Below are 15,983 nucleotides of genomic sequence, written 5' to 3'. Positions count from 1 at the left end.
GCTGAAGTTTCACAGCATTAGGGTTCGGGCTGATAGCTCCCTTACCTTGTTTGGAGTCTTCATTCCTTTTCCATGTTTTGAATTTTGTAATGCTAGTTTTTATCTCTGTTTTCCAAAAAATCTTGAATGTAAAATGGTTTTTTGGGTGGAATATATAAGCAGGGCAATTGTGTAACACCTAGATTTTAGTAGCAAAATCTTTCCTGTTAGCATTGGCATTGAATTGGAGAGTGTAATCTAGGTATGCTTTTGGTGAACGTGTTATTCTAAATAAGCACTTTAGTTTTGTAAGAGGAAAAAGCTCTGTTCTCACTTTAAAGCTCAGAAAATCGAGGCAAAAGTTAATACCCAGAACTGTCAGCGTTGTGGATGTGTGCAGAATACAGCTAGTAGAGCAGTTGTTGATGTAAGTGAACATCAGTTCCTTCATAAATGGTGTGTTAATTAGTTTGTCAATAACTGGTGGTTTTTAGAGCCAGTCATATTTTAAATGCATGTCACTTAAAGCTATGTCGGGGTTTTTTGTGTTTGTTGTTTGTGTGGGGTTTTTGGTTTGGGTTTTTTTTTTTGGTTTTTTGTTTTGTTCCGTTTTTTCCTTTAGCACTGTATCTCAGGCTGAAAAAGCAGGTTCAGAAATTGTATGCTAAGTTTTCTGTTGCTTTAAGATGCTGAGTAATACAGAACTGAGCTCTAAAAGAATAGAAGAGGTTTCTGCCCGGGTTGCATAAACCCCAAGAACTATGACAAATCACAATGAAGTATTTGGTCTTTTAAGGTTTACTTACCTTAGTCTACCTCTGTAGGCGTTCATTTTTTCACTCTATTGCAAATAATAGTGTTGCTTTTGTTCTGCATTTTTCTAAATATATTGGTTGGCCTTACTTTATCCAGAAGCTGGTGTTCTATAGTGGATGCTTCCCAACTCTGTACCTTTTTTTCATAACCAAATAAAACCATACTTTGGAGAAAACAGCAAAACCTTATGTGCAGAATCTTTTTATTAGGATTAGTCTTATTCTTCCTTCCAGTGCATAAGAGCAGAAAGTAAAAGGAAATATTTCCCTATTAGAAACGTACTGTGGATCCATCTTGGAAATCAAAATGCCAAAGATATTAAACTCCTTTACAGAAAAATGTCTGTTGGACCTTGGTTAAAAGTTTGTGTCACCTGTACAATGTAGTATTCTATATTAATGTGCCACTTTAGAGGGAGCGTCTTGTTTCTTTTGAGTGGTCTTCACTCACTAGAATATGTAACTTTTCAGAAATCTAATACAGAAATTCATATATTCCAAATACCTTCTAGTTAGTGTAACTTCATAGCGGAAATAAAGCTGTTTGATGTGAGTTACTACTTTTCACTTATTTGGAGTCTTTTTTGTTGCAGGGTGCAGTCTCTGGGTCAGTTCAGGCTTCAGATCGACTTATGAAAGAACTCAGGGATATATATAGATCACAGAGTTATAAAACAGGTAAAATGCTTCAGATTTCCCTTCTTAAAATACACTTCAAAAGAATTCTCTTGGCAAATACTTCCGGGTGCTCCTTCTGTATTTTCTTTTCGTATGTATATATGTGCGTGTGTGTGTGTATATGTGTGTGCACATATATAAAAAAATAAAAATACATAGATACCTACATTAGACGTAATCTCATGATATAAAACAGTGTATTTGTGGAGAAAAAGGAAGTCAGGATGCATATCCTTTAAAATATTCTTCCCTTTTATGTAAAGCTTCATACGAGTTAATAGGGTTGGTGTAACTATGAGAATGGTCTTGGGGTGGATGTCTGCAAAAAAACTGCTCAAGATTACTGCTGTGGGACTTCTTGAGTTTTCAGAACTACCTGAAATTCAGCTAAAATTGTAGACAGGGCAAAGGCTTTGGCCGCTACTGGTGGGTAGTACTGCTCACAATAATATGCTTGCTGTAGAGGGATTTGTGTTCGATAACGGAAGGTTTTGTTATTGTACAGGATTTAACCTCAATGACACTACTGTGCTTCTGTTATTTTGTGAGGGTGTTAATCTGATCCTGAGCTCCATGTTTTTCTTGGAATAAGGATACAAATGGCAATAGAAAGCAAGCTTGTCTTAAATTTGTTTTAATAATAACTACTGATCAGCCAACCACCTACCTACCTAAAGCTATTCTATTTTCTCCAAATAAGGGCTGTATCTAAACTAGCTCAGCAAAGGAATCAGTATATTGAATTGTCTGCGTGTTGCCATACAAGAAGTGGAAATTACGTAGGTTTCAGGCAAGTTGTATTCCTATAGGCCATCTGAGTAGAGAGCTCCATCACTGCAGCCAGGTATGAGAACCTGGTGCAGGCCAGGGTGGGAATAGGAGGAATGCTAAATTAGAAAGTCAGCCTAAACTTTAATCCTTTAATCTTTTACTTTTCTGAGCTTCTCCCTTAGCCTGTTTCTAGTGGGCCTAAGTCTCACTTGGAGGCTATGGCATTTTAGTTTGTGCATAAAAGGGCAGGGTTGAAGAGACAATAGACTCCTGTTTTGATTTGCTGTATTTACCTTTTGGGTAGTTTTATGTGCTGAAGTACTGTGGGGAATGTTAAAATGTCTGAAGTATAAATTTGATTAGGTGGCCTAGTGCTGATCTAATGTAGCCTACTTCTTTTAGGCTTTATTGCAACTGAGTGCATGCCAGTGTGCCCTAATCACCATCTATCTGGTAAAGAATGGATTAGTGGATCTAAGGAAGAGGCTAGAAATAGATCTGTATTAAGTCATGGGGGATGCTTTACTGCCCATGTATAATCTTCAGGGCTTGTTTCTGTGGTTAGAACAAAGATCGGGTATAACAAACCTGCTTGACTATAAAGACAGTATGGTGCTTAATCCCATAGTGGTACTGCTGGAGGCACAACCAGGACCCCCTATAATAGGTGTAGTGTGAGTGAGGATTTGAGTTGCTTAATAATGCCATTTCTTAGTTTTAGATTAATAACAAGTCTTAAGTAGTTGCAAAAGACTGAACTCCTGTTGTAGGAAAGCATACTCTAAATGATGAGGAAAAGTAAATCTTGCTAAACTGTAAAGAAAGTTGAGATACTAAAGGATAAGTATAGTAACTTAGTATTAGCTTGTGACGCAGGAATATGTAGAAAGGCAGCAACAGGATGCCATGTGTCAATCTCTAAAACATGTTAATGAAGTGCCACATGGAGGTTGACACTACAAAAAGTGATGACAGTCCTGCTTTGAAACACCATCATACTGATACATGTATTAAATTTTGCCAGTAAATTATGCTGGCTGTTATAAAACTTAGCTAGATTTATTCCATATGGCTTCATTTAGTCTTAGGATTTGAGTGAATTTAAGTACCAGTTCCTCTCCTGTGCCCAAAACTCCTGCTTTTATAGCCTAGCTCTCTCTTTTGTTTTTCGGTAAATGTCACTGTGTGAGCAGGGGCATGGTAGATAATTGACTTTTTTTTTAAAATGTGATCTTTGATCTGAGTACTTGCTCCATGGTCCATTTTCCCTCCTTAATTTAATTTTTTAATATTTACACAGAAAGGGAACCATTGTGAAACTTAAAGGTTCTAGTAACTGTTGCGAGGTAATTTAACATTTCTTATTTTTTGTACTGTAAGCCAGAATATCTAAGCCTGATTTTTGGTTGCATAAGAATCACTTTGTTTAGTGTGTGTGAGGTTACATGTTTTCAGGGTTGACAATAGGACCACACTGGGACTTCTGAAGTGACTTCTTTCTGTTAAACTGTTTTATAAAAAAGTAGCATTAAAAAGCACTCTTAGGGCTTCAGCTATGTGTGTTTATTCAAAGTAGTTCCTCTAGTGATTGAAATATTACTGTTGGAGTTCAAGCAAAAGATGTCCAAAAGCTTGCTGTCAACAGGACAGTTGTTTATCTACCTGGAAAAATCTAGGTGAAGAACTATTCTTAAATCAAACAGAAAACCATTTTCTTGGGAGCTAACAGAAGAAAAAATACTCCAGCAAATTAAGATATTCTGCTATAAATTAGACAAAGTTTCATTAACCTGTTTTGATAATACGAGTCACAAGTCCTCCAAACTAAATTATCTCATTTCCGAACACCAAGTTGGAGATTTGGTTAGTTCATATGGAAGAATTCACAAAGGTCTTAACATAATTTGGGAGGGGTTAGGGAGGGGGAGGAACAAAAATTTGGGGATATTAAAGGAAATATTTTCTGTTCGTACCTTTAGCGGCGGTGTTGCTCATATATAGTGTCTTCAACTCACTGCTTTTGTTGAAAGACTGTATGGGATTTACTTCTTGTAGTAAAGTTGCTATAAGTAAGATGTTGCCTCTATTTTGGAAGGGGTTGTTTTTCTTCCAACCATTTAATCTCATAAATTTTTGTTTGCTTCGCTCTTCTGTGTGCTTGCCCTTACTTCATCGCCTCTGTGGATCATCTCTTAGAGGAATAAAACAAAAAATCTCTGTGTTTAAGTGAGGGGAACATAACTTGATTCCCTCCTCTACCTTAAGGATCCCTCAGAAACTGGTACTAATCAGATAAATTCTTCCTGACAGTAACTTTTTTCCTCTCATTGCCTAAATCAAGAAAAAAAGTGTATGACCTGGTCCCAAATAACATCTCTTGACTATTTAAAAAAACAAAAAAAAAACCAACAAAAAAAAAAACCAAACAAACAAACAAAAATCCCCCTCAACTTTGGATAGTGTTGTTAAGAAGCCCCTGTTTCAAGACAGTGAGCAACCCTGATGCTGCTGCTATTCATGAGGACACGCAGATACTATTCAGAATAGCTCAAAATCTGGGTGCTTGAAAGGTTGATTAAGTAGCTTCCTGTTCTGTTAAGGCACATTCTAGTGAGTCCTGAACTGTGCATATCTCTGAAGAATCCTTTTACAGCTTCTGGTTTAGGTACAGTACAGCGCTTAAGACCAGCGAAAGTTATTCTTCTGGGGAAGCTAGCAAAACATGTGGACCTTGATAAATCATGAAATCATGGAGCTGAAGGACTGGTACATGAATTCTGGGTAAGAGCAGGACTTTTAGGGTGATGGGAAGAATGCAGGAATAGGGCTAGAAGCTTAGCGAATAAACAAGCTGATGGAAGTTCTCTTGTGATCTTCCATTATTTAGGATATTGCCAGAATCCTTACTGTAACTCGTCCTGTTGTCTTTAAGAACTATTTTACACTCATGCTAGGTGCCAAAGACATAATACTGAGAGGCTGCTTCTTCCAGTCTTTACTCCCTTTTGGATATAGGAGGAAGAAAATATTCTCCATACAACAGTGGAATAGATTAATCATTGATAGGAGTTGACAATGAGCAGAGTTCTGAATGTCAACTTTTGTTGTTACATCAAAGCAGAACAAACTGAAATTCTTACACATTGTGACTTCCACTTATACTAAGGGCAATTGAGAAAATAGTGTCCTTGGATCTGGAAAATTGGAAAAAGCCCATAATAGCTCCTTCTGTTCGTCCTCGAACAGAAAAGTGTGGCATCTCTGAAGCAGCTGCTGATTAAAAGGGACATTGAGAGCACAGCGAGTAAGTTTTCAGACCTACTTTGTTGTCCTAGACTTAGAAAAATTTGAAATCATTATTTTGGCTGCAGTACCCACTTGTTTGTGGCACTGTGGTGAGGAGAAACAAGCATGGTTTCTTTACCTTGTTTACTGAGTTTTGGAATGCTTTGGAAATAAAGGTGTCTGGACAGCTTGAAATGTCATTTGTACTTCAAATACTAACACTTAGAAGTTTCAACTGCAAGATAATGTATTCTAGAATAATAAAACTCAGACATGAATACTGTAAATCCTTGGAGAAAATGTGGTAACTGCAGTCTGTTGGTTGTATAGCCTTGGAAATCCTAGGCAGATTCCCTGTTTGCATGTCTTCCAAATAATTACGTCAGCAACAAATATGTCATTAAATATTAGCCCAGGAAACAAGTTTAATCATAGCTGTTTAGTGTATATGCATGAATAGTCTGTGGTGGAAGAGATTAGACTTTTGAACATCACTGATACCTTCTTCTAAATCTTGTCTGATGGTTAAAGACTTACTGCTTTTTCCTGGGCTGTGTGTGAACTTCTGCAGAACAGAACCTTGAATATACAAGAAGATGGTGGATTTCATCCTTCCCTTTGAGTGAAATGCATAACTGTTGTTTAACATGCTTAAAACAAATGGATCACTGAAAATCACCAGCTGGCTTCCAGAGACAGCTATTTTTCTGATGCATCTTTCTGACTTTTTTGTCAGCTGTTGGGAATGTGCTTCATTCAATGCAGTTATTGCAGTTATCTTTTTCGTTTTTATTATTTCTACTCCATACACTGTCCAGTGCCTTGTCCTGGTCTGCCAGTACTGGTGAGAACCTGTGAAATGCCATGCTGCATACTCAGACTGTGTATTAAGTGTTTTAAAAGCATGTTGGTCATGTACTGGATATAAAATACACTGAGTACTAAGCAAGCTGGATTTGTAGCTGTGGAAAGTTTGAAGGGGAACTTGAGATGGGGGAGAAAAACAGTTTGATGTAAATTTTTTTTTATAGAAGTGAAAACTTTTTTTTTTTTCAAAAGCGACTAGCTCAGAAGTGCTTCTGTTACTGGAGGAAGGAGGAGGTGCCTCGGTATCAGTATCTTATCTATTGCTTACATCTACTGACAGTGTTTGTACTTAAAAACAAAGTTTACCTTGTTAAATGTTTAGTACATAATTAATTCTATCTAATATTTCTACAGGGATATATTCAGTGGAACTGGTAAATGACAGCTTGTATGAATGGCACGTTAAGCTTCTAAAGTAAGTTATTAAAGTTTTTTTTCATGTTCTGAAGAATCTGTTTTATTATTACTGCAGAGATTCTTACTGTTGATAAATGAGAATCTCTAGCCAGAGCATATACAATAGTGTGTGGTGGCTACAATTCTGGTATACAGAAATGCATACAGAGGTTGAACTGTATTAATTGAGCTGGCAAAACACCAAACCCTCTTTGCATAGCCAACACAGTGTGTATTACCATAACTTTCATTACTGTTCAATTCTCTTTCCAAAACTACTCCAAAATATGAAACCTTCAATGATGAATTTTTTTTGTCTGGATGGTTTTGGTTTGGTTTTGTGTTTGTTTTTCATTTCAAGGAAATGCAACTTCTAGTTTCATTCAAGATATAAGAAGGAACAGAACTGTCTTAGTGTCATTACTTCTACAGTTGAGCAAACACATAGGACCGAAACTTTTGGGTATAACACAATTATGACTTACGTAATTATATAACTAACTTGTCTTCTCTTATGTACTGCTTTTCACTGTGTGTACTAGATGATAACTCATCTTGTTGTGTCCATAGTCCAATAATTTCAATTCTAGAGGTGTTATATTGAAATGATTCCTGGTAATGGGATCATTAGCCATCATCCTACAAGATAACCCGTAGGAAGGAAAAGCCTATCCAAACTGGGCTGGGTGGCTGCAAAAGATGGCAAGAGATGAAAAAAATGCCATCAGTTCAGATATGTCATGGTGAATAGGCATAAGGACAATAAGCTGCTTCAGCACAATAGTTGACCTGCCCATAGGAATTACTGCCTTGTCCTAGTGGTAAGACTTGTACAACTGTGTCACCAGCTGCTGAAATACAGTTTTGTTTCCTTCTTAGTGTAATCATAGGCATGTGAACATTTTGAAACTGAAAATGGCAGGAATGACGTAAAAAAAAAAATAAATCCAAAACCGGAAAATCTGTGCCAAATTACAGGAGATCTTGTCTACCGAGCACTTCTGTAACAAAGTGCTCAAACCACTGTGCAGCATTTTGAACCCGCTTTTCAAGTGCTGTGAACAGGTCCGATATTCTGCTTTCAAGAAAGAAAAAAAAAGACGTGCATGCAGTGAATGGCTTCTAGAATGACTAAGAGAAGATAAGTAGTATTGTGTTTGTTTATTCCAGCAAAAAGTGTCTGGAAAAAAATGAACTGTGTACAGACTAGTTGAGGGGGTAAATGAGAGAGAAAAGAGCCCATTTGCCTAAGGAAAATTTTTGTTACTAGAACAAGTAACTCTGAACTGGCTGAACACAAGCTAGGCTGGAAATTATAAGTTTCTAAATATTGGGAGATTTTCTTCTGAAACAGCTTCCTGTTGGTAGGATGGGGACAGACTATTGAAGGAACTCTGAAATGAGGTCTAATAAGTTTGTGGTTTCACCTGTAGCAGAGGATCGGATTTAACAGCCCACCTTTTCATTTTAACACCAGCATGTGGCTTGCTGCAGGCATTTTTTTGACTTGTCTCTTTTAAAAGCTGCTGGGGTATCACAGCCTGGGTGGGATTACCGAGTAGTGTCTGAATTAATGTCTAGGCTGTTCACCACCAGCATTTTGCAATAAACAATTGTTGAAATTCTGCTGAGCAGAAGCTGCTGGCTTTAGTACTTCTGCTGATGCCGGTTACTTTTAACAGCTGATACAGAACTGTGACCACAAATTCTGTAAAGGATTTACTAACTGTGTACTGAAAACTAGACCACTACAGTCTTCCTGTTAAAATCTTTCCTTTCCCCCCCGCCCTCTTGGGACATACATTTCCACTGAACTGGAGAGAATTAAAATCACTGTTTTCAAATAAACAGGTTATTTTATGCTATGTTCAAATAATGATGGTGTTGAGCACATCATGTGTTGCAGCAAGCTATTCTCATGGCAAAGCGTTTACCTTGTAAAGGGAGTAAGAGGTTTTTTACAGTTCACTTCAAAGTACGGTTTGTAAGCTACAAATATATAAAGGAGCTCTTTAAGAGTAGTGACTGTTTACAGGTAGTGAAAATATTTACTTCATCCAGGATCTCCCCCTGCTTCTTTTATAGAGTTGATCCTGATAGCCCACTGCACAGTGATCTTCAGGTCTTAAAAGAAAAAGAAGGTGTAGAATACATTTTACTCAACTTCTCTTTTAAGGTATGTGTCTGTGAGAAGAAATGCTGGGGTTAAGTTTGTTGCTTGCTGTAGAAAGTGACTGAAATAACCCTCAGCTGTTACTTGGGTAAAGATGGAGGTGTAGCATAAAAACAAAAAGAAAAAAAGTGCGACTTTAAGTGTGGCACGCAAGCTTCCCAAAGATTGCTTTTAGTCAGTACTGTGGAAATGTGGCTCTTACAGAACTGAAAAGTGTTACTGCTTTAAATCAAATATGCCCAATAATGCTATTGAAGTACTTCCTGATTAGGTAAATACTGTCACAGTATAGTTCTTAACCTGTTGTTTGTTGTGCTTTTCAGGATAACTTCCCTTTTGATCCTCCCTTTGTGCGAGTGGTATCTCCTGTGCTCACAGGAGGGTAGGTTTGAGTTGCTTTACAGAAATCCTACTTTGCGGTGAAAATGTTACAACTTGGGATTGGTTGACTGGGTTTGCAGGGAACATTTTGAGACTACCATGTATGTAGACATCAAGAAATTTCCCCTCAATGTATATTCATGAGCTGTAGACATTGAGTTTGGTGAAGAGCTGAAAGTGTGATATGGAAACTTGCGTCTTAAGCTTCATGCACTAAGCCAAACAGCTGGGTGCATATTCCAACCAGATGCAGTTCCTCTTTGTATTGCTTAGTTTGTGTCCAGCTTTGAAAGACACTGTGCCTGAATTAATTGGCCTCTTTGTGCACAGTTAACATCACTGTTACTTCTCCTGTTGTTCAGAATAGTAGTGTGTTTTGAGTTAGTGCTTTGAAGGGGTCTTGATCCCTGTGTTGCCTTAAATATGCTGTACAATCTTAACTGACTGGTTAACGGTAATACTGCCATAAAGTTTTTGTCTCCTCAAATGCTAATCTAAAGGTACTAAATTTAATGGACATCATTCTACAAAAGTCATCTAAAACAATTTTGAAGTCCTGTCTCTGGAGTGGAAACTTGTGTGTATCCATGCAGATAGCTCATTTGTCTACAACTTTGATTTATAGGTGCACCTACATTGTTTGGAATTGCACTAAATTTCTTTACAGAAGTGTATTTGTTTTTTATTTTTTATAACTACATATCAGTACTACATATACGTAGTGTAGCCATAAAAAGCAACCTTCCTCATTTTATCATCTGCGTACAGCTGTATAAGCGGTTGTGCAGACTAGCTCAGGCACTGATTTTAAGTGTAGTTAGCAGAGGAAATATTTTTGGGGAGTAGGTGGGGGGTTTCTCACAATGCTATTCTTTGCGTAAGTATAATATAGCTAACTAGTTTCAATATATTACAGGTTAAAGGGCATTTCAGCTTTATGTGAATAAAAAATTTAACAAACTAGCCTGCAAGAGCTTAAAGTGCTGGAATAGTTTAATCTTTTTACTAACTGCTGATGTCAAGTATATTTTCTTTCACATTTGTTTCCAGATATGTCCTAGGTGGAGGTGCATTATGCATGGAACTTCTTACTAAACAGGTGAACACAGACTCTGTTATTGGGATAATAACAAACCATGCTTTAAAATAATGAAAACGGGTGTTTCCCCGAGCTGAAGAATCCTTGTGTGGAATAAATCACACACTCCAAAGGGAACATGGTGCTATAAACCTCAGTTGTACAAGATTTGCATTGCTGATCTTGTCTAAGATCACCTTTTCTGCCTGGGATGGCTTACAAGAGGTCTGAGGAAAAGGCAAGAAGTGAGAGCACATCAACTTTGACTTTCTGGGAAGAAGCCAGTGTAAAGAGTGAGTTTGGAGGAGCAAGACACATTTTCTTTTCCAGAAGCTGCTGCTACTGCACAAAGTCAGCTCTGGAGAAGTGACGAGTGCAGAAGACTCCAGGCATAGATGATACCTGTGTAAACAGAAGTGATTGGTTTTCTTTTTAAACTAAATAAATGAATGAAGTAATCTATTTGCAGGCTCTGGCAGAAACTTTTGTGAACCCTGGAAGGTAAAGCAATGCCAGAGAGAAGCGGTAACTTGCCTGGGACCAAAATTGTCTAAGCTCACTCAATGACTTCATTAGATAGCAGTCTTTTCTGCTTCTTACAACAAGAAGTTGTAATTTCTGTTGTGATGTTGCTGAGAATGTGTAAATGGTGTGATAATGGAGCTGCTCTTGTTTCTGTCTTGCTACACTTCAGAAATGTGTGGTTCAGCCTTTTCATTTTTCCCTACAGGTTATTTGTACTAATAGTGTATATCACTTTCCAGATTTTCTCTGGAAAATAAAAGTTAACTAAAACCAAGTAGTTAAAACTAAAACTGGAGGGGGTGGACTGGGACGGGACACCAAAATACACGTTTCAAAATAGATTTGCAAGGTGAGCGCAAGAAGCAAGTACATGTTATATGGAAATATTTCCTTCCTCCTCCAGGGCTGGAGCAGTGCCTATTCAATAGAATCAGTCATCATGCAGATCAATGCCACTTTAGTCAAAGGAAAAGCCAGAGTACAGTTTGGAGCCAATAAGGTAAATGTGCTGTGTATATCAACTACACAAATTACTTTTAGGCTTCCATTTCTCTGCTGACTTGCATAGAAGATGCTTAATGACAGAATTGTCATTGCAAATATATTTGCATTTTGATTTATCTTGATGTCTCGTGTATGTATGAGCATTTTATTGGCAGTTAACTACGGTTTAAGAAATCATTAATGTATAAATAGGATAAATCCTTGGGATGGGCAGAGTGTGTAAGTAGTTGGACTTGTATTATCCCTGTATTGGCAAGAAGGATTCAGAACTGGGAATTGGGAGGATTTGGAAATGCTATCTCTGAGAAGGGCTGTAGATGACAGCCTCACTTCCAGGATAGCATACACTGATGCTGGAGTAGACACCTGGAAAGTTTCATGAGAGGGTGAGGAATCATACTGTGCGAATACTTGCAAGCTAGCCATTCAGCATTAGTCGAAATCATAATTCAGTTCAATTGTGCATGCTGGTAACGTACCATAACTTTAAAGGCTTTGAAGTACCAAATGCTGTTTTCAAAACATGTTTAAATATTTAAGTCAATGAAATTGTCAGTTGGATGCCTTTTTTTTAAGTAGTGTTTCGAGTACAGAGAACTAGGCAAGATGTAAAAGTTTATGATCACAATTCTGTCTAGCCTGGACTTACCTGGTCAGCTGAGCAAGACAGAGTTGCGGTGGGGACTGCCTCAAGCCTGCCCTTCCAGTTGCACACGCTTCTGACTTACCTCATGTTCTGAACTCTCCATCAGAGGGACTTTTCTAGCAGCAGGGCTATACAAATTATTTTCACTACTATGGAGGAGAAATCAAAAAATAAGGGTATTTGTCTTGAAAATCTTGTACTCTGAAGCCAGGAATGTTGTAACATCATGCATGGTTTTTATTTCTAAGCCCACTGTAGAGTTTCATCGTAAAACTGTGTTTAAGTTTTACATGTCTAGATGCAGGGGTTTTATTTTAGTTTTTTTCTTCTCCTTTCAGAATCAATATAATCTAGCAAGAGCGCAGCAGTCCTATAAGTCACTAGTACAAATACATGAGAAAAATGGTATGTATATTCTTGTGACTTTGTTCTTGTCTGCACCACGACCTGGGAATTGGTATTTGGCCGCAGTAAAACTTGAAGTGCCAGAGTGTCTTATGTTGGCCTGGGAAGACCGTAAATGGTGTTTCCTTTTTCTCATCTTGCATTAGGAAGACAATAGTGCTTAAAGTATCGTGACAACTAACAATCATTGCAACTTTTCCAGATGTAGCAACCTTCCTATTGCCTTTTAAAAGGTAGTTCATTTTCAGCCAGTTGATCTAGAAACTTAATTGTTGCTGTAGCCCTTAAAGTGTTGTGTATGTTAGTGAAGTACCAGCTGAAAGTTCATCCCTTTCCCTGAAAGACTTTGTTTCAACGTAGCAAGACCTTAGTGGCAGTAATCCTTAAGAAAGAGATGAAGTGGAAAGAAATACCAGAGACTAAAAAAATACAAAAAGTCCAAGTGAAGTGCACTGGCTGGAAGACCATGCAATAGAAATGGGAGACACGTTTGTTTGTTTTTTTTTTTTTTTTTTTACTCTGTTTAAAGCCAGTAAACGGTCTCTCAGTTGCATAAACACTTTTTCAAGTGCTTCAGGTATAATTGCATTCATTGTGCCAGGATGAGAAGACAACAAATGACCTGAGGCTTTAAAAGGTTTAAGTGGCTTACATGTTGTGTAAAAGTAGTCAGCAGAGTTGGTACCCTGGTCTGGTGATGAGGAAGTTAGTCCCAGTTACCACTTCCGTGATGTTCTGTGGTCCGGGTTGGGCACAGTCTCCTCTGGGGATTCATGTTGCTGTGAACATATTTCAGGGTGACTGTAGTGAGCACCTGAGTTTCCCGTCCTCTAACACTGAACGTAATGCCTTCTCTGCTATTGGGAGGAAGATCAAAGCTAATAACTTTAAAATGCTTTCCAATTTTATATTTGCATCCTGCCATTAACTGACTCTCTTCATTTTTGAGTTTGCTACAAAAGCCAGCATGGCTGGCTGTGTACTTCTAGCTATATGCTGGCCTTGACTACAGTGGTTATTGCTGCATCAGGAGCTGTACACAAAGCATTCACAGCATTTATTGCTGCTGTGAAAGGTGTCTTTAACTTATAGCTGCTGCCTGTTCTCTGGGACAACATAAATAGGCCCTGTACTCACTGTACAGAAATTTAGAGGATATTTTTGCAATAGTGGCTGCGATAATTCAGATTGGAGATCTGGAGGTGGCTAGAAGAAACATTTCTGAGCCCACTCCTACAGCAAGATTTGCAGAAGTAGGATAAACCATTCAAACGCTTGTGCGTGCCTAACTCTTCAGTATGTGAGGTGGGATTTATATGCAGGTATCCCAGTGCAGTCACGTTTGTGTCTGTGTGTTGTGGCTTGAAGACTTGGGGGTTTCACCTGTGTTCCATTTGGTTTTGTTACAGCAGTGTTTTTCCTTCACCAGCTTCCTCTGTTGATGTCCAGTTTGTCCAACTCGGGATAGCTGCTGCCACAAAAAACCCCAAACTTGGAAGTATTTAATTTTCACGCCCAAATCTGATTCTGGAATGTGCCACATGCTTTACCTTCCACTGCAGACCACAAGTGTTTAGGGCACTGGGTCTCACTGAGCTGGCCTGCTTTAAGAGGGAAGGAAGGAGCTAGACTAGGCTTCCATCTTGCACAAGTTCAGAGTAAGGTGGTAGGATTGTCTTGAGGTAGCTGTGTCAGTAGCTAACACATTTCTCTGTTCTCCATAGGCTGGTACACTCCTCCAAAAGAAGATGGCTAATACTGAGGACTGGTGGATACCTGGACCAATGTCAACAAAACAAGTTTTATGTTTTCCAACACACAGGCTCAAGCTATGAGTGCCCCTGTAACAGCCATACTGATGACTTTTAGCTATTAGGTAAATTAGTGGATAATCTGTCAACTGACACGTAAAGTATAAGTTACAGCCTTACCATTCTGCTCTTCTTGGGTATCTGGACTGAGCAGTTTGGGCCTTTACCATATTTGTTCTCATGGATTAAGCATATTTGGGCCACTCCCTCCCTTCTCCCTTGTTTGTTTTTTTTATTATTTGAAAGCATAAGCTCCCTACAGCAGGCTATTTGAGTTACTGAAGATCATTCAATAGGAGTGAGTTGTTCACACACTTCTGTGTATTTCTTACCTTTTGCAAAATGCAGACTGCGTTGTATCGTTTCATTTAAAGCCAAGAAGTTTAATACGTTGTTTAATACTGTTTTAGGAAATGTCAGGTCTTGCAAATCACAGTAGTTTTTCTGGTCTAAAATGACAACATTTGTAGAATTTCCAAATTAATGATATAGGAAAAACACATGTATGTTAAGTCATTAAACATCTTTCATGGCTGTATGAGAATATGAACTGTTTCTTGGAAAAGATGCTCTTTGTTTAGATTATGTTAGTTTTTTGGTTTGGTTTTTCTGGTTTTTTGGGTGTTTTGTTTTTTAAGCAAAGCAAGGCTGTGCCGATAAAACCTTGTAACTAGTCACTTCTACTGGGGCATCGGAACTTGCTGGGCTGTTCCTGCTACTTGTTGGCTCAACCTCCTTAACAAGAAGAGCCGCAGTATGAAGCTTGAAGTTATTTAAAGTACTAAAAACCTTTTTAGGTGTTCCATTTTATTAACGGGTTGTTGCAATCATTTGTAAACTAATGAACTTATAAAGTGATTGGCACAAATTGAGATGAACCTCCTTGAATGAAAAATTTTTATATAAAAGCCACAATAAAGTACAAAAACTCGTGATCTGATTCAGAGGTTTAAGAAATGTTGCCATAGTCAGGATGGTGGTTTTGTTATTGAGAGACTAATGGGAACTGTTTTTTCTTTATTAGCAAAAGAATCTGGGTCTGTTTTTTACACCATATTTCATTGCCTTACCTACATCAATTCTATTTTGGTTGTAGTACTTGTCATTAGGCCTTTGCCCCCCTCTGGGGCTGAGCTAAGGGTGTTGTACCATGGTTTAAGCACTTTTTAGAAGCGCAGAAGCATGTTTTTGTTATATTTTTTTTTTAGTTCACTGTCCAATTTGTGCTATTTTCTGTCAGGCGCCTCCCCCCAACCCCAGTCCTCGTGCATTTGCTTCTAGATGCAGTTTTTAGCTTGAAAGAAACGATGGGGGAGAATTTTGGCACTACTTCCAATAACGTGTCGTTTCAAATGGACGGTGGGTGACTTCCCGGCCTTTCTGCTTGTGTGGTTGTACCAGCATTTGTATAAACCCCGGCAGGTGCGCGCCGGAGGGCTGGTGGGGGCTCCCTGCAGGCGGACCCCGCACCTTCGGCACATGCTTTGGTTTGGGTTCCATTTCTCATTGCGGAGTTACTTGGCAATGTACAGTAATTTGTAAACTTGCATCAAGTTTATGAATAAAAACCATTTTAAGAAGCGCGCTGTCTCCGTGCTGGGGCGCCGGGGGGTGAGTGGGACCAGACGGGAGGGGGAGATGGGGTCCTCCCCTCCGCCGGGGGGCGGAC

The 15,983-nt window shown here is 38.5% G+C and overlaps 1 protein-coding gene across 2 annotated transcripts in view; it reads left to right on the top strand.

Moving 5' to 3' along the window:
- Positions 1 to 15,894, top strand: part of UBE2Q2 (ubiquitin conjugating enzyme E2 Q2) — a 50,401-nt gene extending 34,507 nt beyond the window's left edge. For both annotated transcript variants that reach the window (XM_075099970.1, XM_075099968.1), the window contains 8 exons: positions 1,388 to 1,472; positions 6,750 to 6,810; positions 8,877 to 8,967; positions 9,288 to 9,346; positions 10,396 to 10,444; positions 11,352 to 11,447; positions 12,437 to 12,503; positions 14,228 to 15,894. In XM_075099970.1, the coding sequence (XP_074956071.1) occupies positions 1,388 to 1,472; positions 6,750 to 6,810; positions 8,877 to 8,967; positions 9,288 to 9,346; positions 10,396 to 10,444; positions 11,352 to 11,447; positions 12,437 to 12,503; positions 14,228 to 14,259 (540 nt within the window). In that variant the 3' untranslated portion in view covers positions 14,260 to 15,894. The remainder of the gene's footprint in view (positions 1 to 1,387; positions 1,473 to 6,749; positions 6,811 to 8,876; positions 8,968 to 9,287; positions 9,347 to 10,395; positions 10,445 to 11,351; positions 11,448 to 12,436; positions 12,504 to 14,227) is intronic.
- The last annotated feature ends 89 nt before the right edge of the window (positions 15,895 to 15,983 follow it).

Source organism: Phalacrocorax aristotelis, chromosome 7 (assembly GCF_949628215.1).
Source record: "Phalacrocorax aristotelis chromosome 7, bGulAri2.1, whole genome shotgun sequence".
In the NCBI taxonomy this organism is placed as follows: domain Eukaryota; kingdom Metazoa; phylum Chordata; class Aves; order Suliformes; family Phalacrocoracidae; genus Phalacrocorax; species Phalacrocorax aristotelis.
This window is presented reverse-complemented; position numbering and strand designations above follow the sequence as displayed.